At 39.4% G+C, this 27,047-nt stretch overlaps 1 protein-coding gene across 4 annotated transcripts in view; it reads left to right on the forward strand.

Moving 5' to 3' along the window:
* tln2b (talin 2b) overlaps window positions 1–27,047 on the forward strand; it is a 115,989-nt gene that overhangs the window by 65,491 nt on the left and 23,451 nt on the right. For all 4 annotated transcript variants that reach the window (XR_008905528.1, XM_056739124.1, XM_056739122.1 and 1 more), the window contains exons 14-41: window positions 207–320; window positions 1,277–1,385; window positions 2,569–2,777; window positions 3,069–3,167; window positions 3,555–3,722; window positions 5,029–5,323; window positions 7,440–7,606; window positions 10,531–10,659; window positions 12,866–12,979; window positions 13,083–13,196; window positions 13,283–13,417; window positions 13,908–14,036; window positions 14,125–14,227; window positions 16,665–16,873; window positions 17,240–17,359; window positions 18,279–18,476; window positions 18,757–18,896; window positions 20,432–20,525; window positions 20,739–20,828; window positions 21,182–21,304; window positions 21,466–21,609; window positions 21,745–21,906; window positions 22,114–22,254; window positions 23,184–23,365; window positions 24,216–24,348; window positions 25,397–25,498; window positions 25,787–25,957; window positions 26,049–26,195. Coding sequence is in view for 3 of the 4 variants with exons in the window: in XM_056739124.1 (XP_056595102.1) it covers window positions 207–320; window positions 1,277–1,385; window positions 2,569–2,777; window positions 3,069–3,167; window positions 3,555–3,722; window positions 5,029–5,323; window positions 7,440–7,606; window positions 10,531–10,659; window positions 12,866–12,979; window positions 13,083–13,196; window positions 13,283–13,417; window positions 13,908–14,036; window positions 14,125–14,227; window positions 16,665–16,873; window positions 17,240–17,359; window positions 18,279–18,476; window positions 18,757–18,896; window positions 20,432–20,525; window positions 20,739–20,828; window positions 21,182–21,304; window positions 21,466–21,609; window positions 21,745–21,906; window positions 22,114–22,254; window positions 23,184–23,365; window positions 24,216–24,348; window positions 25,397–25,498; window positions 25,787–25,957; window positions 26,049–26,195 (4,041 nt within the window). In the remaining variant the exon portion in view is untranslated. The remainder of the gene's footprint in view (window positions 1–206; window positions 321–1,276; window positions 1,386–2,568; window positions 2,778–3,068; window positions 3,168–3,554; window positions 3,723–5,028; window positions 5,324–7,439; window positions 7,607–10,530; window positions 10,660–12,865; window positions 12,980–13,082; window positions 13,197–13,282; window positions 13,418–13,907; window positions 14,037–14,124; window positions 14,228–16,664; window positions 16,874–17,239; window positions 17,360–18,278; window positions 18,477–18,756; window positions 18,897–20,431; window positions 20,526–20,738; window positions 20,829–21,181; window positions 21,305–21,465; window positions 21,610–21,744; window positions 21,907–22,113; window positions 22,255–23,183; window positions 23,366–24,215; window positions 24,349–25,396; window positions 25,499–25,786; window positions 25,958–26,048; window positions 26,196–27,047) is intronic.

Genomic DNA, 27,047 nt, shown 5'->3' on the forward strand with positions numbered 1-27,047 from the left:
GGTTTTTATGTCAAAGATGGCATCATATGCAAAGTAATGCTTTCAGGGCTCCATCTGGTACTCAAGTCTTTGTTGCGAACTGTTTGTGTGTACATGTATGACAATTGATGATTGGAAGCTATCGTTGGAGTACAAACAATCATTCTAGTATTAAGTTATGAAATGATGCCGTAAATAAAGAATGACTTTTTTTCTTGTGACGTCAGAGTCTGGCCCAGCAAGCGCTAATGGGAACCATCAACACCAGTATGCAGGCTGTTCAGCAGGCACAAGCTGACCTGGGAGAGGTTGATAATCTGCCACCACTTGGACAGGACATGGTAAGAACCAATCACAAGAGAAAGAAGTTTTGCTGTTACTTTTATGGCAAATGCGTCAATGAACTACTTCCATTAACATGAGCCAGAGACGTTGGCAAGATGTTGAAAAAGAAAATACACAACACGATGATGGTGCGATGCACAACAGGTGCACACACTACAGGACCTTTGGTCAAGAGGCAGTCTAGACCAATGGCGAATGAACTGTTTCTCACATGAATGTACTCAAGATCTTGATCGTCTGTTTATACCATTTGCACCGTGATTGGCTCGTTTAGTTATGCATTGTTGCGTCAAAGCACAGAAAACAAGATCACGTTCCAATATTATCAAACTGGTTCGAAAATGCCACGGGATTTGATTTTTGAAAATGTGGCGTAAAGTGATGAGAAGTGTTTCTCGTCTGTAGTGCCCCCCTAGGTGTGTATTTTGACAGAAAAAAAATAATTTTGTTTCCCATTTCACTCAACCAATCACTGATTTATAGTTCTCTGCATTTAACTGTGAGGGAACAGTATTTAAACACCAAAACTACACACGTCACCTTCTTGTTACAGTAAAATGCTGTAAACAATATGTTGTTTGGTTGTTGTTGTTTTGGTGTGGGTAAAGTTGTTAGGAGGAGAGATCTTCATACAGGATGATACTGGGTGTGAAGCATTATGCACAGGTTTCTGCCGCCAATCAAATCCCACGAGGAACATCGAGTTGTGTTGAAGTCCTCTTAGTATGTGCCACAAGCCAGTATAAAAGCTTTATAATATCGTTATTTATCTACAGTTATTTGTTATCGTGACATTACAGTAATGGACTGTAACTTTGTTGTATGTTTATTGTTCTATTATTGACTACAAAGTGGCTTAATTGACCTGTCCTTAGATGATATTGATGTTCCTGGGATTGCTATTAGTATTAATGCTTTCGTATGTTTACTTTTCTTTGCTTTTTACAACAAGGCATCTAGAGTGTGGGTCCAGAACAAGGTGGATGAATCCAAACACGAGATTCACTCCCAGGTGGACGCCATAACAGCTGGTACAGCATCTGTGGTCAACCTCACTGCCGGTACGTAACCGTCTAGTGTTTGCTCTTTCACAGCTCTAGAGACTTGGGGTCTCAGAGTTTTAAGGGCCATATTTTTCCTAAAAGTGTCTCCTTAGTAGACAGCAGAAAATACCTTCATGATGAATCTTCACACATCTAAAAATCTACCTGCCATAATGCGTCATCTGATTCCATTTGCTGTAATAAATATTTCACATCATATAGATCGTGGTGTCCTTAGGCTGAACTGTTTGGCAGGTTTTGTAGTTCTTCCCACGTTCTGGAGAGATTCCATGGGACCAGATCAGGTTTTTACTGGATTGGATGTCTCCATACCATCTGTTTGATTGTGCGGCAGTTTGCCTGTTTTTTCTTTGAAGCCTGTGCTTTACATCTGTTCACATACCCCGAAGAGCTTGTTAGGATTTGCTGATGTGTGGACGTACATATCAGAATCGTGCGCCATATAGAAATGTAATTGAGAATACCTTTAAAATACACATTCCAGCACTGAATTTCTACTGAATTTTAAATTATGTGGCAACCGGATATAGAATTGCAATTTCGAATTTCATTTTAAGATTTAATATTGGAAGGGAATTGTTGTGTAATAAATTGAAATGTGAAGAAATTCATTTAAAGGGGTCATATGGTGTGAATACGTTTTTTTCTGTGTCTTTGGTGTGTAATATGTTGCCCATGCATGTATTAGACACATAAAATTGCAAAAATTTAGTGTCGTAACAAAAGATACTAGTGAATGGTCACCCAGACCATTTTATATATTATGATTTTATTTCACTCATCATGGTAATTAAAAAACATCAATTGAATTTGAAAGTGTTAGTTTACTCCCAAATAAAAATTCTGCGGTCATTTATTAGCCCTTTTGTCATTTCAAACCTGTGATTCATTCTCAGAACACAAAAGAAGATATTTTGAAGAATGTTGGGAACTGGCACTCATTCGCTTCCATTGGTTTTGTGAATGGGTGCTGTGCTGTTCGTTAACCGACTTTCTTCAAAATATCTTTTGTGTTTTGTGAAAGAATGAAAGTCACACAGGTTTGAAATGACATGAGGTTAAATAAACGATGACAGAATGTTCATTTTCGCTGAATATCCCTTTATTTTTGGTTCAAGTATTCTTTTAACCAACAGCATCATACCATTTTTTCAATAATCCAAATGTTTCCTTCCTCAAGGTGACCCCACGTATACTGACTACACTGCGGTGGGCTGCGCCATCACCACCATTTCATCTAACCTGACCGAGATGTCCAAAGGAGTGAAGCTCCTGGCAGCCCTCATGGATGATGAGGTGGGCAGTGGTCAGAACCTCATGGGAGCCGCCCGGACCCTCACAGGAGCCGTGTCGGATTTGTTAAGAGCAGTGGAACCAGCTTCTGGAGAGGTGACGAACACAAGCATTATAACCGCTAGACCTCTCCACATCTTATCTGTCAATAACACGGCAGTGTTTGCGTGCAGTTTTTATAATGAACTCCTTAAAATAGTTTTTTGCTTTCTGGAGTAGAGAGCACAGCACAGTCTGTTGATTTATTTGGCTCGTGTTGGACAGGGTAATTGTAGTAGAGTGTAGAGATGATAGACAGGATGTGATTAGCGCTGTGTCGAGTTTTGAGATGTGCGGCGGCGATATGAGGATCTCTTTTAATGTTGTGATGATGTTACCGCTCTTCAGCCCAGACAGACGGTGTTGACTGCGGCGGGCAGCATCGGACAGGCCAGCGGTGACCTCCTGAAACAGATAGGAGAAGGTGAAACGGATGAAAGATTTCAGGTATGTTTATATGCGCATGCCTGTGTCCACTTCAAAGTGTTTGACAATTGTTTGGAACAGTTTCAACAATTTTTCAGCATTTTTTACGCTTTATTTTCCACTCACAAGCATTGATTGGTTGAGGTCAAACCTCTTACCCAATCACATCGTTCATTATCCCCTGCCAGAGTATTTTCTCACTCGTAGTAAATACTTCAGCGCTCATTTTATACACGTATAATTTAATTTCGTGCAATTCGGGTGATACTGTCACACTCGGTTAGCCTCTGTGAGCGTTTTATTAGCCCCCGTTTTATTCTGTTAGAGTCTATCCTTCCGTTTATTTCTTTCATTAGTCTGGGCCAGGTTGCCTCACAGTGTGTTGCTTGACTGATGAATATGTTCCAGGACATTATGATGAACCTGGCCAAAGCCGTAGCTAATGCCGCCGCCATGATGGTGCTGAAGGCCAAGAACGTGGCACAGGTGGCCGAGGACACTGCGCTCCAGAACCGGGTCATCACCGCCGCCACGCAGTGCGCTCTCTCCACGTCACAGCTGGTGGCGTGCACGAAGGTACTCGCGTACTTGGTTCAAGTGCACGCTAAAACAACTTTTTTTGGAGTTCACCGAAGATGATCATTTTATTATTGGAGAAGTCATCATTTACTCACCCTGTTGTACAAAGCCTAGTTTACACTAGTTAACAATTCTTGAACGTTACAACTTTTGTGCTATACTATTTATCTTCTAAACAAAATATAGATGTTCTTCCAGAGCAACCCAGAAAATTGTTTTCAATAGCCACATGGCTAACAGGTCTCAAGACAGAAAGCATTCAGACGGTAATCGGCATCAACAACGTGCTTTTGTTCCTATCATTTACACATTCAGAAACATACAGTACTGTACCTACATCAACAATGTTTAGCTAATAGCAGTTAAGTGATTGATCACTACAGAAAATAGTGATGTACTGTATTTTAACTGAAGCTGATGATTTATGGGCTATAATATATTAGACCGATAACATTAAAGGGGTCATTTGACGCCACTATAACGAATGTTATTTGTTTGCTTTAGATGTAATACAATGTCTATACACGATTTAAGGTAAAAAAGCTGTATTTTCCACATACCGTGCATGGTTGTATCTCCTCTCTGAAACGCGCTGATATTTTACAAAGCTCATCGCTCTGAAAAGCGTGGTGTGCTGCGATTCGCCAGTTCACTAGTGCGTAGTGATTGGTCGAATACTGCACGGAAATGTAACGCATCTTACCATATTTGGAACATCAGAAATGTAAATACATATTTTGTTCCGACGCTTACATTTTTGCTAATTTACGTGTGTAATACAGGCATGGGGAACTTATAACACACCAAAGACAAAGAAAAACACGTATTTCCGGCAAATCACCCCTTTAAAAATGACCATTTATCGGCCGATAATTTATCGTGCATTCTTAATTATATTTATGCATTACATAAATTATATTTCAATAAAAATGTAAATTAATTTAAATGTTTGTTGCATATACATGTATGTGTGTGCATTTGAAATAGATTTAAATATCCACAACACGCATACTCTACAATATTATATAATCGCATATTTACAAAAATCAATACATAACAATAAAATTCATTTGCTTTGCTAATATTTTAATTGACCTCTTGTGAATCATTACATTTATTTTAATAACACAAATTAAAGTAAAATGAAACATTTATTTTTATTATCATGCAGTTGGTTTCATGTTTGTGTCGTTTGTTTGATGATGAGCTATGAGAAAAAAGCGTTATGAAAAGATTTTCTCTTGCTAGAAATAACTGCTGCAGCGTTTTTATTTTATTTTCTGTGAATGTGTGCTTGTCGTAGGTGGTGAGCCCTACCATCTCCTCCCCGGTCTGTCAGGAGCAGCTGGTGGAGGCCGGGCGTCTGGTGGAGCGTTCGGTGGAGGGGTGTGTAAAAGCATGCCACGCTGCCTCTGAGGAAGGCGAGCTGCTCCGACAGGTGAACATGGCGGCTGGCGCTGTCAGCCAGGCTCTCAGCGACCTTCTCCAGCACGTGCGGCACTACGCCAGTTGTGGGGAGCCGATCGGACGCTACGACCAGGCCACTGACACCATCATGACAGTAACGGAGAGTATTTTCACATCGATGGGCGATGCAGGTGAGACTCTTGAGAAGAAGAAGAAAAAGAATGGAAGAAATAATGCACAGCCTAGACCAAGGATGTTCAATCTTTTGAAACAGCTCTACCTTAAATTTGTCTAATATTACGCTTCTTTAATGTAGCTTTGGTTTTGGTCGACCGATTGCTTAGAAAAGTAATAACATGGCTCTCGATGAACCTTTCTCTCCAAACATTTAAGGCTGTAGCACAAACTGTGTGGTATGAGATACGCTCCAGTGTTTAATGGGTTGTTAAGGGGTTTGTTCAAATCCCCAACCATAAGCAATAGTAATAGAGATTACAATAGATGGGCTAAACCACAGAACTGACACAAATTTCAAACCACAGGGAATTTATTTAATAAATGGAAATCTATGTCAAATAGGCATACAGTATCACCCAAGCGAGCATTGGTGCATTTCATTCATATCGTCCACAAAAAGCATATACTGTATACAGTATGTCCGCCAAAGCATATACTCTATGTACTTTGACAGAACACGATTCGTATTACACAACGTGTTCCCAACGATTTTCTTTGTGTTTCTGCCCTCGTTTTGGTTCCCTCGCCCTACTTATTGCAACCCACGGTCGACTCCCAACGTTGCGAATGCAAGCGCTATGACTCAAGCTCGACAAACATCCAGCTTTGCTCAGTCTTCGGATCTTGTCTTCATTCAAGGAGAATTTGTTTCACTGTTTATCAAGTCTCCTCAAGGTCCTCGCAAGTTATTTTGTCTGCACCTTAAACCGCATTTTTGAGCTGTTTGCAAAGCTGAAGATCTTGTTATGGTATGGCCGTAAATTCAAAGAATCCTCAAAGGATCCTCTGTGAGGTTGACGAAAACATGCCATGCGAAAAATCTCAATAGAGAATCCGATCTGGTCCCAATCATAAACACCCTGTCTTTGAACTTCTTAAAAGAAAACACATGGCATAAAGGTGCCGGGGGGTTGGCTACGAATGCAAAACAAGTAAAACAAGGAATGATGTACGACTCGGGCCAAGGAATCTGCATGTAAAATTGGACTGTTTTGAGATTTTGTTAGCATTTAAGTTTACTCGACTTTCAAATGTACCCCGTTTACTGTCTTAACACACATTCCTGGTTTTTTTATCATTTATCAGTGTGTGTTGTCCCAGAGGGAAAAAAACAATTGTCTTCATAATCATTCATTCAAATGTAATAACTCGCTTTACTGTTTGGCTCATGTAGTTTTTTTTACGCAATTCTATTTATGCATTGTTCCAGGCAATCGTTGTAGGTAATGTAATGTACCTTTTCACATCTTTGCAATAGTAGAGGGGGAAATAAGTTGCCAGTTAGCATTAATGTAATTAGGTTACAGCAATGATACTGTAGTAAATAATAAAAGGGTGGCGATACCGTTACGATAAAGATAAACTTAAAATGTGAGTGTCAGAGAAGTCCTTCACAAGCAACTTCACAACCATCTGACATCCAGATCTTGTTCTGTTCATTGTGCAATGCCCACCTCCAACAATCCAGTCAATCGCCAAGAATAATTTTACACTACATTTTTTCAAACTCTGTAACATTTTTCTCGAACATACGTCACATTGAAATGCGTTGGATTGTCGTTCCATATTGATTTATCAATCAAACCATTTTCCTACAGAGCGCATCCTACGTTTACAAAGGTGAAACACCTTGTACGTGCATCGCTCTCCCACGATAATCTCATCACCGCTTGTATTTCTGGATGTACGTAGGTGTTCGGGAAATACAGAGACCAGTTAGGGAAAGCGAGTAGGCATGCTTTTGAAAGGACTCTTGATCAATGATGCACTTCAGGTCACACAGGTTCACAAACATTCGAGCACTTCTGTTTCTAACAGCGATATGCAGAGAGATTGATTTTCAAGCAGGCTTCAACGGCGCAAGATTCACACAAATCAAAGAAACGAAGAGCGTGTGTAGGCTTTTTCACAGTCTGGAGTCAAGGACGGTGGGGATGGATAGAGCCAGGAATATGCCGTTAGATGTTTTTGCCGAAACATAAGATCTACCCACACAACATGATGGTATTATTATGTTTGAATAAGGTTTATTTGGGGATATGTGATAGCCACGTGTTTTTGGGTTTGCAGGTGAGATGGTACGGCAGGCGAGGGTTCTGGCCCAGGCCACCTCTGACCTGGTTAATGCGATGCGCTCTGATGCCGAAGCTGAAATCGATGTGGATAATTCTAAGAAACTGTTGGCGGCTGCCAAGCTGTTGGCCGATGCCACTGCCAGAATGGTGGAGGCTGCAAAGGTATGAAGGCTGTAGGAAGACTATATTTAATGTATACAGCCGTGGAAAAAATGAAGAGACCATTGATCACGATCATTTAACTGTGAACTACTAACACTGTTTTTACCAAATTTCAAATACAAACTTTGTTTCAATTTTCATTTATTTGGAGATAATTAAACAGAAAATAACAGAAAAAAAGCTCTGTATTCTTTCAGACCTCAAATTCTGAAATAAAAGCAAGTTCATATTGACATTTAAGCACTTTTTATGTGACAACCTGGATTTTTATCACGGTTTTCATGCGTCTTGGCAGGCTGGCAGTCTTTCACACTGCTGTTGGATGACTTTACATAGACACTTGACTGGAATGGCCGCAATACATCTAGAAATGATGATTTGATACAAAAAATTTGCAGTGGTCTCTTAATTTTTTCAGCGAATGAATATAACTATATTTTATATATTAATAGAGGTTAGGACTATTCAATTATTAAGTTAATTCACACTCTGATGTGTAGATGTGGCCACGACGCAATGTGTACTTTAACTTTCGAATAATTGAACGGACCTGAGTCTATTATTCCGCTTAGCAGCATGAAGAGGAAAACGAACCAGTAGGATATCAGTGTTTATAAATGCATTTTGTTTTTCTATTTAGTTGTTTTATTTATTCGATTTCAGAATATGCATTTTTGAAATGCATCATTTATTGAAACGAAACTGCACACGTTTCCATTAAAAATAAAGATTGCGCAAAGTTTAAATTTATCCGCGCAAGTCGCGTTTGGTATGAACACAGTTATTCATTTAGAATTATTTCATAGACCAAAATATAATTGTGAAAACATAACTTGTTTGATTTTTTTTAATCTAGATTCATCTAGATTAATCTTGGAATTAATCTAGATTAATCTAGATTAAAATGGCTCATTTGAATTCTGCCGAAGGCATTCAGAATATGTGTGCTACCCAAATAATGACTAAAAGTAAGTCTTTGAGAACGGGTTTCTCAAGCCAGGTGGCGCATTAGACCAGGGGCTCATCTCCTGTTTCCAAAATGCATCACAAACTGCTTGAGAAAGCTGTTCTACTATGATAATTGGTGATGAAAATAAGTTATGTTCAATAAGATGTACTTGTGTTTACTTTCGCATTAGCTAAGGGATGCTTTGTGTTTAGGTGGTACTTGAGACTGGAAGAGCTCCTACAGTACATTTACATTTAGTCATTTAGCAGACGCTTTTATCCAAAGCGACTAACAAAGAGTTAGGGTGCAACAAGCGACCTGTCATACAGGAGCCATAATACATTAGATCTCAATACAAAGTTACTGGTTTCAACTAAAGCTAGACCACTACCTGTTGAGAGAAAGTGTTTTTTTTAAACCAATTCCGCATTGCACAAGGTGCAAACAACATTAGTCTTGTCGATGTTTCCATTGGGAAGCTTCTTAAAAATTAATATTCCCTGACGCAAACACGGCGGCTTCATAGCTGTATCCATGTTAGCACGTCATGTTTGATGCGGCAATTCCACAGTAACGTTATGTTGTGTTCAGACCAAACGCGAATGGCGTGTCAAGCGCGAGTGATTTATGTGTTAATGCAAAGAGGCAATATACCTACTTGCTGCGCGAATCGCGCGAATGAAGCCCTGGTTATGAGATGATGAGGCGGCGCGAATCACGAGAGTTAAAAAATCTCGTTCTCGCCCCGTACAGTGCAGTTAAGCTGGTATACATCCGCGCTAAAATATCAAGGTGAAAGTCATCATAGTTTGCGTAGTATAGACCCAGCTCCCAACCCAACTTTGAGAATAGATTAACGGCGACATTTTTTTTATCGCGCGATAAGAGTCTAACGCCGTTAACGGCCCACCACTAATATAGACGTATATATTTTACATCTAGTATAAAAGTATGTGCATGTAAAAGACATAACCCACAAACCGTGCTGATCCAGAAGCACTTTCTGCAATATTTTCATTTAAAAATATATACATTTACATTTATGTTGTGCTTCTGGACCAGTTGTATATACAGTATGTACCGTATGTGTATATTTATACATGGTATATAAAAATATATTGATAAAATAAGAATGCATTGTCTAAATGTCATTCACATTATCCAAACAGTGTCTTTTTCCCTATTCAAATTTTGGTTTCGAATGCAAACAGTGCTAACAGCTCGCTTCTTTAATCCAGAAACCAGCATCAGCAGCCAAACTGTAAAAAATTGCTTCCCACCCTCTTCGGTGCTTCATCTCTGTGATACCCAAGAAGCCCTAAGCCATCATTTACATTTGACTGAAGATGGGCTACAGAAATGGTTGTCAGCTCCTCTCTTAGCAACACACATTAAATTGCCAGGAGGTGATTCATATTCAGACATGTGAAACGGTGGTCTATGGTGTGTTAGGCACATTTGATCCATGATGCATTAATCACAACATCGCTGCCATTATCAAAAGGAAAGAAGAGCAATGCGCCACGGACGGTTTCCTTGGTAACCGAAATGGAGCAGACGGCCCCTAATTCCTCTTTGCATTGAACGTTTTCTAATGTGCGGATGTCGTTGCAAGGCTGACAGAGTATAAAATTCATCTCTGTCCTCACAGAGTTATCCATCACTTTCTGTTTTAAAAAATACATTAAAAAATAAACCGTGAGATCAGGACAAGGTTGACGTTGCACACTAGCTGCTAGATTTGACTAAGTGGGAAACTATTTCCCATAATGCAGTGCGCTCAAGCTAACCTTTCATTTCCAATGTGATACAGCAATATTGTTATACTGTACAATGTAGCCAACGCTGGCTGCTGATTGGTCAATACACTTCTAAATTTTGATTTCATTTAAGTATTAAAAGCAATAGACAGTACGGTACAAAATGCATGAAGTATTTTAAATGCAGCAGCTAAAACTGATTTGCACCCTTGCAGGGAGCCGCCGCATACCCGGAGAATGAAGACCAGCAGCAGAGGTTGCGCGAGGCTGCTGAAGGGCTGCGAGTCGCCACCAACGCAGCTGCTCAGAACGCCATCAAAAAGAAGCTCATTCACCGGCTGGAGGTGAGGAGACGTTTAAGTGCATTATCCTCCCATTTTCTGTTCAGCGTTCTGGGTTTGCTGCCATCTTCTAACACAGTTTTCAATCCGGTGAATTATAGTGCTGATGAAAGGTAGAAAGGGATTTTATGCCTTTACAGAAACAGTTCAGTTGTAAGAATATAGACCATTTTATCGGTTCTGCTATGATTGGCCAGTTAACCAGTGCGTAGTGATTGGTCGAATACTGCAAGCGTTTGACGGAAATCTAATGGCTCTTACCATATTTGGAACATCAGGTTGCAAAGCAAATGTACTGACAGGTACACCCACCTTACTTGCGTATACATTTTGGTGGTCTTATTCAAATCATACCACCAAATGACCTAAATTTGTTGAGGTGTGGTTAAATGAGGCGTTTCAGAAAGGTCTGGGTGAACATACCCTTTAAGATAGAATGCATCTTTTGCTCTCACAGTTCAAGTGTCTAATACATGCATGGGCAACTTATAACACACCAAAGACAGAAAAACACGTGTTCGCGCCATACGACCCCTATAAAGAAGCTGTATGGTACATTGCCATCTAGCGGTTGAGCTTGGTATCGCAGTCTTAAATCAGAATATAGGAGAGACAAGTTAAGCCAAGTAACGGTTCTTCTCGGTTCTTTTGCTTGCTATAAGAAATGATCTACATGCACTCTATTGTTTGTGAATGTGTACCTGAAGTTAAGGGCAGTCCACGAACACACGTATGCGCAGTCACGTTTCTTTACGTTGTCGCTTTGAAACCCTTTATATTTTTGATTGTCTTCATAATTAAGCAGATTATCCCATTCACTCTCATTGTGTAGAATAGCACCTGGGAAAAGGGCCATTTACATCACAAACAATAAAGTTTCGCTCTAACGCCACATCTACTGTATAAAGACGAAGAGACAGAGGAATGATATCATTGGGATCATTTATTTTTACCATCTGATGAACAATAAAACATAGACAGCCAGTCAGAATTTAAAGGCCTTGTGTAATTACAATCGAAATTGCAAAATTAATGTAAGTGTCTGTTGGTGCGAACACAAATTTAATTATCGTTATATTTGTCTTTCATTGTTGTCATCCTTGATGCAAACAGGCTTTTTGCTAAAAGCTCGTTTTTTGACATTTGAATTAAAAACAGAAGAACTGTTCCTTTAAGAGCAGCATTGAGCTGTTTCTTTAAATGGCTCCTCATTCATTTATCCCGAGGGCTATATTTGAACACTCAACATCCTGCTGTTAATCACCTGCGTGTGTGGGAAGGAGTTTTTTCTGTTGTAGCTTCATGCATATCTGATCCAAATTCAGACGTTTTGGTCCCGTCCCATTGACCATAACATCCAGTTCAAATGATTGGTGTCTCCTGAAATCTGGTGGTCACAAACACACCGCACATATGTCTGTGTGAAAATGGAGATCTGGGGTTTGTTTTAGCATGCACAAGGTGGAAATGTGGAACGGCCATTAATTTACGCTTATTGTTTTCCAATAGTTTGGTTCTCAAAGTTACAAAAGAAACTATTCTGAATTTCAAAATGTTATTATTTAAGCTCGATTACAGTAATAAACATCAACTTCCGATGAACAAAACAAATGTGATTCCATGAATGTGGATAAGCTGATCGTGGGCTACTAGCAGGAATAACCTTCATTTATGTTGTTTTATGTATGTTATTTATTTATGTAGTGTGATGCCTTATTAGGACACAGTGCAAATGTGGAACTGTGGAATCCAACATCCTGAAATGGGGACTTTCACGTTCTCAAAAATTGCATGTTTTTTTCCTCTCTCTTCCATCTATCACCCTTCCTAAAATCCGGAATACTCTTTTCGAAATGTTCATTCTCTCTTTCTCCCTCGCTGCCTTTTTTAATGCTTTAGAAGTGTTGCATGTGGATTGATCGTTTCGTGCACTTGCACTTAAGATGCCCTGTGAATTTTTGCCAAATCTTTTAACGATTGGCATGAGAACAGCAACTTCAGAGGGGCCCGAAACAACCAGAAATACTGTGATCTCCGTGAACTTGCTGTACCCTTAACCAAATTCAATCCGAACAGTCTTTGTGCCATTAATGCCACATTTCTCTCTGATCAGCGTGATAAAGCCAATAATGGGCGTCATTGATTTCTGCTTTTGGGCCGGTATTTAGAGTGCTCGGTTGTAATGAGATATATTGTAATCTTTGCACAGAATGCAGCGAAGCAGGCCGCGGCAGCAGCGACGCAGACCATCGCGGCAGCTCAGAATGCAGCTGCGTCCAATAAGAACCCAATGTCACATCAGCAGCTAGTGTTCAGTTGCAAGGTATTGTTGGTAAACATTTTATTTGAGAAGTTTTAGATATTGAATGCTCGATAACGGGATGCTTATTTAATATGTTTATTTTTGTGAATGAATGTCTGTCCAGGCCGTAGCAGATCATATTCCCCACCTGGTCCAGGGAATGAGGGGAAGTCAGGCTCACCCCGAAGACCTCGGTGCACAGCTGGCACTTATCATCGCTAGCCAGAGTTTTCTACAGGTGCCCACTGTCTACATACAAACTCCAAGGTTTGTTTGTTTGACTCTTACATCGTCAACTTAATGTTTGTGTTTGTCTCTAAACAGCCCGGGAGTAAAATGGTGACGTCGGCTAAATCGGCCGTTCCAACGGTAGCCGACCAGGCAGCTGCGATGCAACTCGGTCAGTGTGCTAAGAACCTCGCCACATGCCTGGCAGAACTGCGGACGGCGGCGCAGAAGGTACCCACAATGCATTGCTTTACGTAAATCTTTCAATCTGACATTTACTGAATTTAAAGGGAAAGTCCACCATAAAATTAAAATTCTTTCATCATTTACTCAACCTCAGGTTGTTTCAAGCCTGTGTCAATTTCTTTGTTCTGTTGAACACAAAGGAAGATATTTAGAAAAATGTTAGCAATTTTCAGTTCTGGGACATCATCCACTGCAATAGTAGAACACAAAATTAGATATTTTGAAGAATTAAGGATACCAAACAGTTTTTACCTTTGACTACCATTATATTTTTCCTACTATGGTAGTCAATGATTTTGGGGTGATCATCCCTTTAAATGTTTAATATCTATAATGTCCTTCCAAAAATCGACATTCTTCCGTTTCAAATATTTCATCACATGCATAGAGACTGTAGCCTAAATAGTAGTCATGTGCAGTGGCACAATGATAAAATTGTAGTTGTGAAGATTTTTTTGTGTACACTGTGTCGTAGGCTCATGAAGCGTGTGGTCCTCTAGAAATCGACTCGGCACTCAACGCCGTTCAGTCTCTTAAGAGCGAACTACAGGATGCTAAAATGGCCGCACTAGACGGGCAACTCAGACCATTGCCTGGGGAATCGGTATGTCAAATTCTGCCTTGTGTATTATTTACACGAAATTACAAAGGCGAAAAACAAATGATCTGAGGATTTTTAACACTCTCTATAGCTAGAAAAGTGTGCTCAGGATCTCGGGAGTATGTCCAAGGCTGTGGGCTCGTCCATGGCGCAACTCCTGACCTGTGCCGCCCAGGGCAATGAGCATTACACAGGTAAGATTACCTCTACGACTCGACAACATGTAAAACAAAACGATTTTCGATTGACTATTAAACTCTGAATAACAAAATGATGTGTACAACAGAATTTGTACATTAAGGACTCCTATCAGCCAATCATGATAGAAATGTTTCACTTCAACATTTGTTTGTGTCGTCCATTAGGAAAAGTGTCAAATTGCTTCTCTAATATATACAAAAATAAAACGCATCCTGTGTTCTGCCAACAAAGCTACATTTTCCGAATTAAAAGCATCAGGGTCGAGTGTATGAAATTTTGCGCCACCTAGCAGTGAGGTTTGCGAAATGCAACCAACGGCTCACTCCACCCCTCCCCTCTTTCAAAGCAATAAGGTGGCTTACACAGAACTAAGATGTCGTAACATTTCTTCATTTCTTCACGCTTCTTTGCTGAAAGAGTTAAAATATTTATTGAACACGCTCTGTAGAGCATATTGTCCGTTTAGGGCTACTGTAGAAAAAACATGGCCAATTCCATGCCCGCGGTGTGTGTAGATAGAAAAGCTTGTTGTAAGATAATTAAAAACACAACGCTTCAGTATGTAAGGTCTTTATACACCTCTGAAAACTTAGTTATGTATATTGAACTGCATTTCTGTCAATAGATCCTCCTAAAATTACACACTGGACCTTTAAAACAAAACAGAACAGAAAGATGTACTCTGTTCCTTACCTGCACCACCCATCAATTTTTCACTCTCTCTGGCTGGATCGCTGCTCTCAGGAGAGCTTCTGAAGACAGATTTTAATGGCACGCTCAAGCAAACCCCTCCTCTTCCAGCCTAGCTCCTGCAGCTTCTCAAGCCGAGGGTATAACTAACCCCCGTCCCTCATTAATCTTTTTTTCACTAGATTTAACATACCATCAGCAATTGAGCTCTACTTGGCTGGATAATGCAATTTTATGCAATTTGCCCGCATTCGCCTTTTACAGTTATTCGCTTTCTGTTCTATAAGTAAAGGCCAGATCCCATATGGCGCCTCATTTTCCTTCCACGCTCATTTGTTGGAACAGCAGGGGCGTTGTGGGTCAGCCATGCGCCAAAACGAGGATGAAAGCTTTTTTTGGAACTGAATGTTTGGGTTTGTTCTTTGAATTACTCCTTAGATGTGTCCCTCGTTTACTGTTTGTGGACTTTATGTAAAGCATTCGGAATGGAGTTGAGGTCCTCGATTCACAAGTATAGTTGAGGCAAATATGTTTATGCTTATTTATTGTATGATGCGGTGTAGTGATCGCATGCTTTATTGATTTAGTCTTTTAATCCATTATATTAATGTCCACATCTAGAAGAAGATGCCATGCAAAATATCTGACTAGTCGGTGTGGCCAACACATCTCAAAGGAATTCATAAATATTTTACGAGGTGACTAATTCGTAGGAGTTTGTATGATCTTATTTGTATGTTTTAGTACGATTTACTTTCACGCCAGTGACGCTAGGGCTTGGGTTAGGGAAGGGGCTTCAGTATTGCTTTTTTCTAATAATTGTTAGTTTTTTGTATGATTCACATTGTACAAATCTATACAAAATGGCCACCTTGTAAAATAGTTACGAATTCCTTTGAGATCTGGTTAGTCTGGCAGATATATCGGTTTGTCATAGACCGATATCGATCCATTGACTTCCATTATTTCACTTCCGTTCATACAAAGGTCACATTTGCTAAACTCCGACTTGTGAATTTGTATCACGAGATGATGTGTAACCAAAAGAAGATGGCATGACCTTGTCAGTTGTAGTAAAGGCTCATTATAGCAACATCGCACAATGGAAATTTGTATGAAATGAAAAAATGAAATAATATTTTTAATATCAAATGTTGCAAAGAAAACAAGTTAATATTCAATTTGAAGCCATACAACACTAATGCTGTATTTGAACGTGTATTTAAGAAAAGTTTTTTTTTTTTTGAAAATCTTGATTTTCATCGCAGTTTTCATGTGTCTTGTCATGCTGTTTTTCTGTACACTGGATTGGAATGATCACAATACATCTAGAAATGCTGATTTAAAACCCAAATTTCCAGTTGTCTCTTAATTATTCCGCGGCTGTATTTATGTATACAAACTACCATTCAAATTTAGAGTGTTACTTTTTCTCTTAATTATAATATTTTCCACATACTAAAAAAAATAGTAAAGTATTATTAAAAGTGCTTTTATGAGTTTATATTCAATAAAGTTATTATTCTAAAATTTTATGTCTTTGTGGATAGCATATTTAGTATTTTTCTCATGATATTATATAGTTTAATTTGTAATTGCATAGCGCTCATGAAGGGGCCCTTCTAGTCTTGTTGACAAGATTTATCATTATTATTCCACACATTACATTCAATTCTTCTGCACCGTAAGATTTACAAAGAGGAGACTTACTCAACCTTCACTGGTTGGTTCTTTGGACAGGTGTAGCCGCGAGGGAAACCGCTCAGGCCCTGAGGTCGCTGGCCCAGGCGGCGAGAGGAGTGGCAGCAAGCAGCGTGGAGCTCCAGGCCGCTGCCGGCATGCTGGACTCGGCCTGTCACGTGATGGAGGGCTCAGCCTTGCTAATCCACGAAGCCCACCAAGCCCTGGTGTGCCCTGGCGATGCCGAGAGCCAGCAGAGACTAGCGCAGGTGAGACGTTTTAGATGAATCGTACATTGCACACATTCACACAGTTGGGTTAAAATCACTTTCAGAGGTGTCTGCAATTTTTTTCACTTCAGCCTTCAGTGCTGGAGGCCACGATATCATTTTTTGAATGATGTCCCGTCAGCCCTTTCTCGGCATAGCTGTGTCTCTTTTTTTGCCTGACTCTCGCAGGTTCCTTTGGGACTCAAACATATTGCTTGGCATATGTCTGTGACAGCAGCATAAATTAAAGACATGGATTTTTCTGTTCTGCTAAGGGAATGATTTCAATTTTAGATTCATCGTGCATCTCCCCAGGACATCATAAAGTTGTTTGGTGGGAATGTTTTTTTTTTTTTGGTGTCTCAGGTGGCGAAGGCCGTTTCTCACTCCCTCAATAACTGCGTGAACTGCTTACCGGGACAAAAAGATGTGGACATGGCCCTCAGGAGCATCGGAGAGGCCAGCAAGAAACTCCTGGTGGAAAATGTGAGTCGTCCCTTTGGTTCATAACAGTTTACCAGTGCTTTTGATCCATAATAGAACTTTTCAGGGAGACTGATATTGAAATGTGTGAGATAGTCTATACAATGAAAGGGAATTGCGACTGAGGTTGCTCATAACTGACTAAAGTAACACCATGAAAGTATTCTTTAAGTCTTGTGCATTGTATTACCAGTCTACTGAAGCTGCACGATAGCTTTGTGTGAAAACTAGATGGAATTGAAGTCATTAATCTTGCCCTACGCCCTGTGCATTTGCACGCATTTAAATGTGAAGCTTTAAGATGCCATATCTTTATGCTGTTGACTTCAAAGGCTGCGATTTAAAATTCAAATGCTATTCTGGTGTTAATTTATCTGTCATTTGGTAGAAGCTAGCAAACAAATAAAAGTGCAAACATGCACAGTTTTTTATGACATTCCCTTTTCCTCAGGATGTACGACATAAGCAAATACAATCCTGTCTAAATGGAAGTCTAAACATTGCCTTTGCGTGCTTTGAACAGGCAAGCAACACGCAAATGAAAAAAATATTAATTTACTTGTTCGTTTAGTTTACCTACAAATTTAGTTCTTGTAATTACTGTCATTTACTACAAAGAGCAGTTTAGGCAAATAGATGTGGAAGAATTGTTATCTGTATATCATCGCGGATATCCAAATCCACTACTTTTCAGGTAATTGATAAAAAGCACTGTATTTTTTAAACATTTAATTATGAATTGTTGATATTTGCGAAGCCCACAAAAGAACACAAAGGGCGACCAATAGCAGTGATTTATAAAAAATCGAAAAATGGCCACCTGACATTGACAATATTGTGTATAAATGCTCCTGTTCCACTCAACCATATGCAAGCAAATGCACCCATATCTGTGACATTTTATCTTCCCCTGGCCTTCCAGCTTCCTCCTTGCTCCAAATCCTTCCAAGAGGCGCAGACGGATCTAAATCACACGGCGGCCGAGTTGAACCACTCTGCTGGAGATGTGGTGCAGTCAACCCGAGGAAACAGCAGTCAGCTGGCTGTTGCCTCCGGAAAGTTCAGCCAAGACTTTGATGAGTTTCTGGATGCTGGCATTGAGATGGCCGGACACACTCAGGTACTGATGACCTCTCCATTGCCATCTTTGTTTGAAACACAAACTTGCAGGTTGCTTTATTTATCTCAAGCGTGGTGGAATTTCCCACGAAATCAGACCAGACAGCTCAAATGGTAAATCTCTTTGACTTGAGTTGAGAAGACCGTTTTGAGCACATATTTTTACATATTGTACCTGCTGTTTATTTTTAATCAAAATAAGAAACGTATTGCAGCTTTAAATACCTAAGAATTTGAATTCTTATTACTTTTGTCTTTGCTTGCATGTTATTATTTCACAGACTAAAGACGACCAGATCCATGTAATTGGCAACCTGAAGAACATCTCTATGGCATCCAGCAAACTGCTGTTGGCTGCCAAGTCCCTCTCTGTAGATCCAGGTGCCGCAAACGCCAAGAATCTCCTCGCAGCTGCAGCACGGTAGGAATAAGATTCAGATGTTGGTCAGAGGAGAGTCTGAGCGACAGCCTTACAGATAATGGCAAAACTATTCAGCTTAAGGTTTTCAATTATTTGTTTGAAAATATAAATCGTCGCTGTCCTTCGGAAACCTAAGATGTCCAAATTCTCACAGTATTTATTCATTTAAAAACGACAGTGTTTTTTTCCTTCTCCTAATAAAAGCAGTGTTGTCGAAGCACTTTTAAAAACGTTTTATTGGTTAGATATTTGCAAAACACAGTGACAAACATGAAGGGTGACTAATAATAATGATTTTTAGCAATGAAATATAGAGATACAAGGTATAAGAAGGGACAACAGCGTATATGTATATTTTCTATGTTTATGAAGGCAACTTTATAGGTTTTCATCCACTGTAGTAACAATGTCTACAATGTTATAGTATGTATGTATATATTTTTTTGTATATTTTCTGTGTTACCTGAACCAAGAAATACAAGCTTTTGTCACATGGTCTTTTCCTGACAAATAAACTTGAATTTTTGGGTCCGGATACCAAATATTAATGTAAGGTCCCAGATAATTCATAAAAAATACGCTTATGTAAATAGAATTACATCAAATATTTAACAAAAAATATAAAAATATTTTTTACAGTTTTTTGGGGGGACGTAATAGTTTAGAAGGTTTCATCTTAACAACATAAACAAATGTTACTGCGCATGCGCACTTTTGTAACCCCCATCTTAGCTTCCGGTACACATTCACAAACAGTAGAATGCCGGTAGATTATTTCTGATAACACAAAAGAAACCGAGAATAACGGTTACTTGGCTAAACTTGTCTCTCCAATGTTTTGAATTTAAACTGCGATACCAAGTTCAACCGCTAGATGTCAGTGCATCAAACGGTTTGTTTAAATGCGACCAACCTACAAACAATAAATATTTTATTTAATAAAATGAACATGCAACAAAATTCAACAAATCGTTTATTATTACAAACATTAAACAGTAAAATAATTCTACAAATTAATATAAACATAAATTAAAAAAAATATTGATAGTTATATTGTTAGACACTAGCCAAACACAAACCTGAAGTTAACTGGGGGTCAGGTGCGTGCGTCCAAACAGTTTCTGGTCCAGAGCTTCTAGTGTCAATATTAAAGCAATAGTTGTAAATCAAATGTCCCTGCTATGATAAAAGTGGTCCCTTCCTGTGTCCTCAGAAGCTAAATCACTCAAAAACACACTAAGTGGTGTTTCATAAATCGACATGAATTGTAAAACCTAAGATCCACTTACATTGTCAGCACCAACCAACAATCCCCATGAGGGAAATTGAATCCCCTCAGGTATGGCACCTGTTCCTGATGGTTTAGGGTAAGATTGGTTTATTTGTCCTTTAATGGTGGAAAGAGAAGACTCACACACACCTCTGGGCTCAATAGACTGAAATAAAGCCTAGTTTGTGTGATGCTAATGTGTTTGCGAGACGTTGGCAAAGGTTGGCATCTCTCATACTGATTTTCTGTGTTTCTTGTGTTTCAGAGCAGTGACAGAGAGCATTAATCAGCTCATCACACTTTGTACCCAGCAGGCACCAGGACAAAAAGAGTGTGACAATGCTCTCCGAGAGCTAGAGGTACACACACAGACATACCGTACATGCTTTGTCCTTAAAGAGAGTTCAAACAGTTTGTTTTTTTAGATCATTATTTGGCCTGCTAACTATTACAAGGCTTTTGAGGAAACTTATTGTATTAAATTTATGAAGCTTGAAATTCCTTTTCATGTAGAAATTTCAGAGCGTTTTAAAAGTCCTAGTACATCTTATCTCTCCTCCACATACACACAGGCTGTTCGAGGAATGCTGGACAATCCCAATGAGCCAGTCAGCGATCTCTCCTACTTCGACTGCATTGAAAGTGTTATGGAGAATTCCAAGGTAAGGAATTTACTCCCTATGTTCTTAGTCCCTGTGATCCGGACGTCTTGCTCGTTTTTATCTCCCTTTTTATTTCCGATGTATAAAAACAGCCGTTGCATTTTGAAAGGTGAAGGGGAGGAGTTAACGGATGCTCCGCCCAAGCCGTCTACCAACTTCATTAAAGATGGATAATCACTACAGGAAGGAAAGATTATGAGGCCACACCCATTTAAAAATAGAACGACCCGCATTGATAAACTATTTACAATCGACGCTGCAATATTTCATGAAAAAATACGCATTGTCTTTTTGTATTTCACTGGGACTTTAAGAAACACACATCTGACGTGTCTCCACTGTTTGCCGGGTAGGTTCTCGGGGAAGCTATGGCTGGAATCTCGCAGCATTGCAAGACTGGGAACGTGCCAGCCTTCGGGGATTGTGTGGGCGTGGCTTCAAAAGCACTGTGTGGGTTGACTGAGGCTGCGGGACAGGTGAGCTATTAGCCTGGTTCTGTCTGATTCTACACCCACAATGCACCTGGAACACTTGGGCTTTAGAAATGTTTGTCTTGAAACCAAAACACTTTTAACTTCCATAATGTTGCGTACAGGTTTATCTATGTTCCTAGTTATGAGTTTTCTGTCTCTCTTAGGCCTCCTATTTGGTTGGTGTCTCAGACCCAAATAGCCAGTCAGGCCATCAAGGATTGGTCGATCCCATCCAGTTTGCTAGAGCCAATCAGGCGATTCAGATGGCCTGCCAGAACCTGGTTGACCCAGCCAGCAGCCCCTCACAGGTAAGGATGTTATTTTATTCATGAATCTAATAGGTTTTGACTCTTCAGCACGGCATTTTCTGTTGATTCTTTTACTGTCAGTCAACAAGAGCCACTCACTTACTGAAGAACCATTGACATTTCTTTATTGTGTAGGTTCTGTCAGCAGCTACCATTGTTGCGAAACACACCTCCGCACTTTGCAACGCCTGCCGTCTGGCATCCTCCAAAACAGCCAATCCGGTGGCTAGAAGACATTTTGTGCAGTCAGCCAAAGAGGTTGCCAATACCACGGCTAACCTTGTCAAAACTATAAAGGTAAAAGCCAATAATAATGATAATCTTCATAAGGATAATAATTACCAAAAGGTAATTTGATGAGTATTTGAGAAGTGATTACATTTTTTGCATTAGCATGACAGACATGAGCTCGCTTAGCAAGCTCGTAATCATACTTTTTGCATATTTTCTGTTGTGGGTTAAAGATTTTTACCGCAAGTGCCCTTTCTTTGCTGTTTTTCGCAGGCTTTAGATGGAGATTTCTCCGATGAGAACCGTGAAAGGTGCCGAGTGGCCACGACCCCGCTGATTGAAGCCGTGGATAATCTCTCCACCTTTGCCTCCAACCCGGAGTTTGCAAGCATTCCTGCACAGATAAGCCATGAGGTGATGATGTGCTGAATACAAAATATACCACGTGTGACTTACTGTGTGTGTGCGCGTATGCATACATGTGCATACTGTATAATTTAAATTGTTTAAAAAAATGTACAGTGTTGTAATGTTTTATTGTTTAAGTTAGCTGTAATTTTTAAGTTCTTATTACTTTGATAATAATTAAATATTTCTTAATTATGATTGATATTAATTAGAAAAGATTTTTGAACGCTTGTAAAAACTGAGTTTATTTTTAAAAATAGAGGTAACAAATAAATGAAAGGTTTCTATTAAGATTTAAAATATTATTTAATCAAACTGAATATATATAAAAAACACTAATACATATTTATTAGGCCCAAAATGATCATTCAAGTCTTAGATAACCTTGTAACTGAACTACCAAGAGTTAAGGTTTGTTTTAGGGTGTATAAATGATTTATTTTTATTTATTATATATTTATAACTTATTTGTTATTTACTATTTTATAATAAAATTTAACAATTGTAGAAACAACTAATTATAAAGGATTTCCACTTTCCTTTGTTAGCCTCAATAAAGCACATTTTATGTGCAAAATAAAAGTGCTTTCTCTCTGTGACTGTGTGACACTGAATTGTCTCTCATCTGCCTTTTCACAGGTCAATGAATGTGGATGAGATTTTTCCTATGTTTAGCACACCTGAAGCGCAGCCACTTCTTTCTATTGAACTGTAATTGTTTAGAATGAACGAGTGTTTACATAAGCTACAAGCACTTCACAAATTCCGTGTATTAAAACCTACAGTGTAACAATACGATCATCAAAGTTACATTTTTCTAATCTAACATTAAAACATTGGCAGATATGTACACAAGCACAGTGCACATTAAAGACCTGACAGTAGATGATAAAGGCTTTACAGGAAAGATTAAATGTGTGTCTGTTTTTCCTTAGGGTTCAGCCGCGCAGGAGCCGATCCTACGTTCTGCTCGTTCAATGCTGGACAGCTCCACCCACCTGTTAGAGACCGCCCGCTCCCTCATCATCAACCCCAAAGACCCCCCCACATGGTCCATCCTGGCAGGCCACTCCCGCACTGTCTCAGACTCCATCAAGGGCCTCATCACGTCCATCAGGTCTGTAGATAATCTCGGAAATGCTAACGGAGCACTTTTTGTAACTCTCCAAGCTCACAGACGTGCATTGGATAATAACACTGCATTACAGATACCTGATGATAGTCTCTTCTGACATGGACCAATTAGCAACCACCCAGAACCCCCTAGCAACCACAAAAGCGATGCACTAGCAACCACCGCATCACTTTAACAACCGCATACCATCCACTGGAATTGATATAGCAAAGCATCTTTTCCTAAGAGAAAAAAATGAATTGGCTACTTGGTGTTTGTATTTAAATGACATCATTTAATTGCTACTTAATGTTAATTATATTGACTGTGATGTGCCATGACCACCTGTTTCAGAAAATCATCAAACAATCCAAATGCTATTTTCACTTTAAATAATAACAGCTGGATAACAGGCGGCGTGCGATTTCACTGGAATGTATATTACTATCGTGAGCGACTCTTAATGGGTTTCCATCTTCGCCGAGAGCGCCCGGGTTGATTGATGTAGCATGACAAGGACCGAACGCAGATCAGATAATCATCCATGCGTATGCTTACAGAGCTCACGCTCCATCTGATCTGAGATCAGCGCCCGTCGTGGCATCTCAACTCTAACAGAAGCAGTAAACGGGATCATTGCCCACCTGGCTGCCCTTCACTAACATTGCCCTCCCGCTACATCCAATCAAAACTGGAGCTCATCCAGCCTACCTAAGATTGCACTTACTCTGCTGTTTTATGATACTGTAATGTACAATATCCAGATAGAGTGGAGGAATGTAATTAAATTAAGTCCTAGCAGAAAAATACCTCGGGCATCCCTGAAGCAATCTCTCCTGCTTGGTTGTCATAGGGACAAGGCCCCTGGGCAACGAGAGTGTGACCAGTCCATCGACTGCATCAACAAGAGCATCAGGGACATTGAGCAGGTGTCCCTCGCTGCCGTGGGTCAAAGTCTGCCCCGCAGAGACGACATCTCACTGGAGGTAACAAGAATCACTTTATCCTATCACATTATTGGGTTTTAAAAAGCTGTTTTCGCTTCTGGGCAATTCCATGAAAATATCAACCTTACCATGAAAAAATTTAGGGTTTACCAACACTTTTTACTTTGGTAACTGCACAGATATTGACATTTCAAATACCCATGTGAGGTAAATTTTACCTTTTATTATTTTAAAATCAAAATAAAGTAACTATTTTATGTTCTATAAAGAGGCATCCCTTTTCCATTCATTGGGTATTTTTGCTTCATGACTGTGCATTTTATTTCACACAGAAATCCTACAAAGTTTGTCATCTCCCAAAAACTGCGTCTTTTTTTGTCACATCCATAACGCGTGTTTTTTCCTTTTTTTTTAAATAAAATTTGTTCATAGACTGCATCTTTAGACTCTATCAACATGGGTTTAGTCAAGTATAAACAGATGGTTTAATATACCCGTAACAAATACATTCTCTGAGTATTTTTATGTCACGTCCATAACGCAAAATGTCACCTCCATAACGTTGGAATGGCCCTTCTGTGCCTTTAAAGGGACCGATTAACCACAAAATGACATTTCTGTCAACATATACTCCTCCTCAAGTTGTTCAAAAGTCAACCTTTGTATATTGTGCTGTTCTGCTTAACGCAAAGAAAGATATTTGGACGACAAACTGATGTATTTTCAACCAAAGAGTTCTGGGTCAATATCGACTACCATAGTAGGAAAGAAATACGCTGGTCAGTGGTGCACCAGATTTTTTTTCTTTTTCCACATTCTTCAAAGTATCTTCTTTTGTGTTGAACAGAACAAAGAAGAGTATACAGGTTTAAAAAAACTGTAAACGATGACAGATTTTTCATTTACGGGGTAACTGTTCCTTTAAGATTCTGTATGTAAATGACCTCTGTATTATTGGCTATCCTATTCACCTATGAAAAAGGTTAGAGCATCACAGATGGTCATATTTTTAAACCTTGTTATAAATGACTGATAGTGTCAGTATTTTTATTCACATATATTTTTGATGATGCTGTCTTCCCTTCAGGCTCTGCAGGAGCAGCTGACCTCTGCTGTACAGGAGATCGGTCACCTCATTGACCCTATTTCTACTGTGGCACGAGGAGAAGCCGCTCAACTTGGACACAAGGTAAAAACACAGTCGTAGCTTTGAAATTTCTCGAGATAGAATTAATGTAACTTCTGCACAGCACTTAGGATTCATTTTTGCTGAAACTGTGCCGCTCAAAATCCCCCAAATTACCTTCATGAACGAATTACCATATGAGAGCACTATCAATCTAAATGAGTGTTAGTCATTTATGACTGCTATGGATCACACCTTAAAAATCACTGAGTGACAGGAACGTAAGTGCAAGACTTAGTTATTTTAGTTGGTTTATATGTGCCAGATATAACGCACAACCCTTATTTCCAGGTGACTCAGTTGGCGAGCTACTTCGAGCCGGTTATCGTGGCATCAGTGGGCCTGGCGTCTAAACACGCTGACCACCAGCAACAGATGAACATATTAGATCAGACCAAAACCCTGTTTGAATCGGCTCTACAGATGCTCTATGCTGCCAAAGAGGGCGGTGGAAATCCTAAGGTATAATGCACTGAATTGTGCATGTTTGTTGGTTAACCGGTGGGTGTGAATCGTGCCATGTCAATGACATGACATGGCCGTCATCTTGCAGGCTTCTCACACCCATGATGCCGTAGCTGAGGCGTCCCAGCTGATGAAAGAGGCGGTTGATGACATCATGGTGACTCTGAATGAGGCAGCGAGTGAGGGGGGGATGGTGGGCGGCATGGTGGAATCCATCGCTGAGGCCATCGGAAGGGTCAGTGGCTTTATACAACCTCATCCAACATGACCAAAATGGGTTTTTCAAAGACAACGGCGATATATTGGGAACAAAATGATGGTCCAAAAGACACTAAACGTCTTGTTAACCCAATAGGTCAGAATTTCTTTGCTTCCGTTTAAGGACATAAGATGCTGTGAAGCATGAGATGCTCTTTTAAAATCATGCTCTTAATAATCAGGTTTTCCAGTAACTGAAGCTTGAGCGCATGGCTTCTTTAAATAAAAAAGGTGAGACACCAAATACTGGGACCTTATTAAATCAATACGTATTTTTAAGATCAAATTGTCACCCATTTTTTATGTTGAGAATGTAATTTGTAATCAATATTTTGCTTTATGCACCGATACTAAATTTCTTCACAGATAATGAAGATTAAATTAATATTTCTTAACTTTCTGTATGTTGTTAATTCATATTATGACTATTAATATTGAACATCAAACTGGTGATGTAGCTTAACATTTTTTATATATAGAGAACAAATTTGTTGCATTTTCCCGTCCTCTTTTGGTTGACGGTATATATCGGCCCTGATTATCTTTTTTTCAAGCAGATAGTGTGAAAATTAGCTTTTATTGACCAATATCGATTATTGGCCGATATATTGACGCATCTCTAATATTTTTGTATAAAATGATGATACATGTAAAATCTTCTCTAGTGGTCTCAGACTTTTGGACCCATTAAATATATTGTACTGTATTGTATGTATGTGAATTATGAAATGAAATTAATTACATATCATTTATTTCAATCAGTTTTATTAAAGCTTACAGAAACTTAAACTATTAAAACATTTCTGTTATTTGAAATCAAATCAAATAT

This window comes from Triplophysa dalaica, chromosome 24 (assembly GCF_015846415.1).
Source record: "Triplophysa dalaica isolate WHDGS20190420 chromosome 24, ASM1584641v1, whole genome shotgun sequence".
NCBI lineage: Eukaryota > Metazoa > Chordata > Actinopteri > Cypriniformes > Nemacheilidae > Triplophysa > Triplophysa dalaica.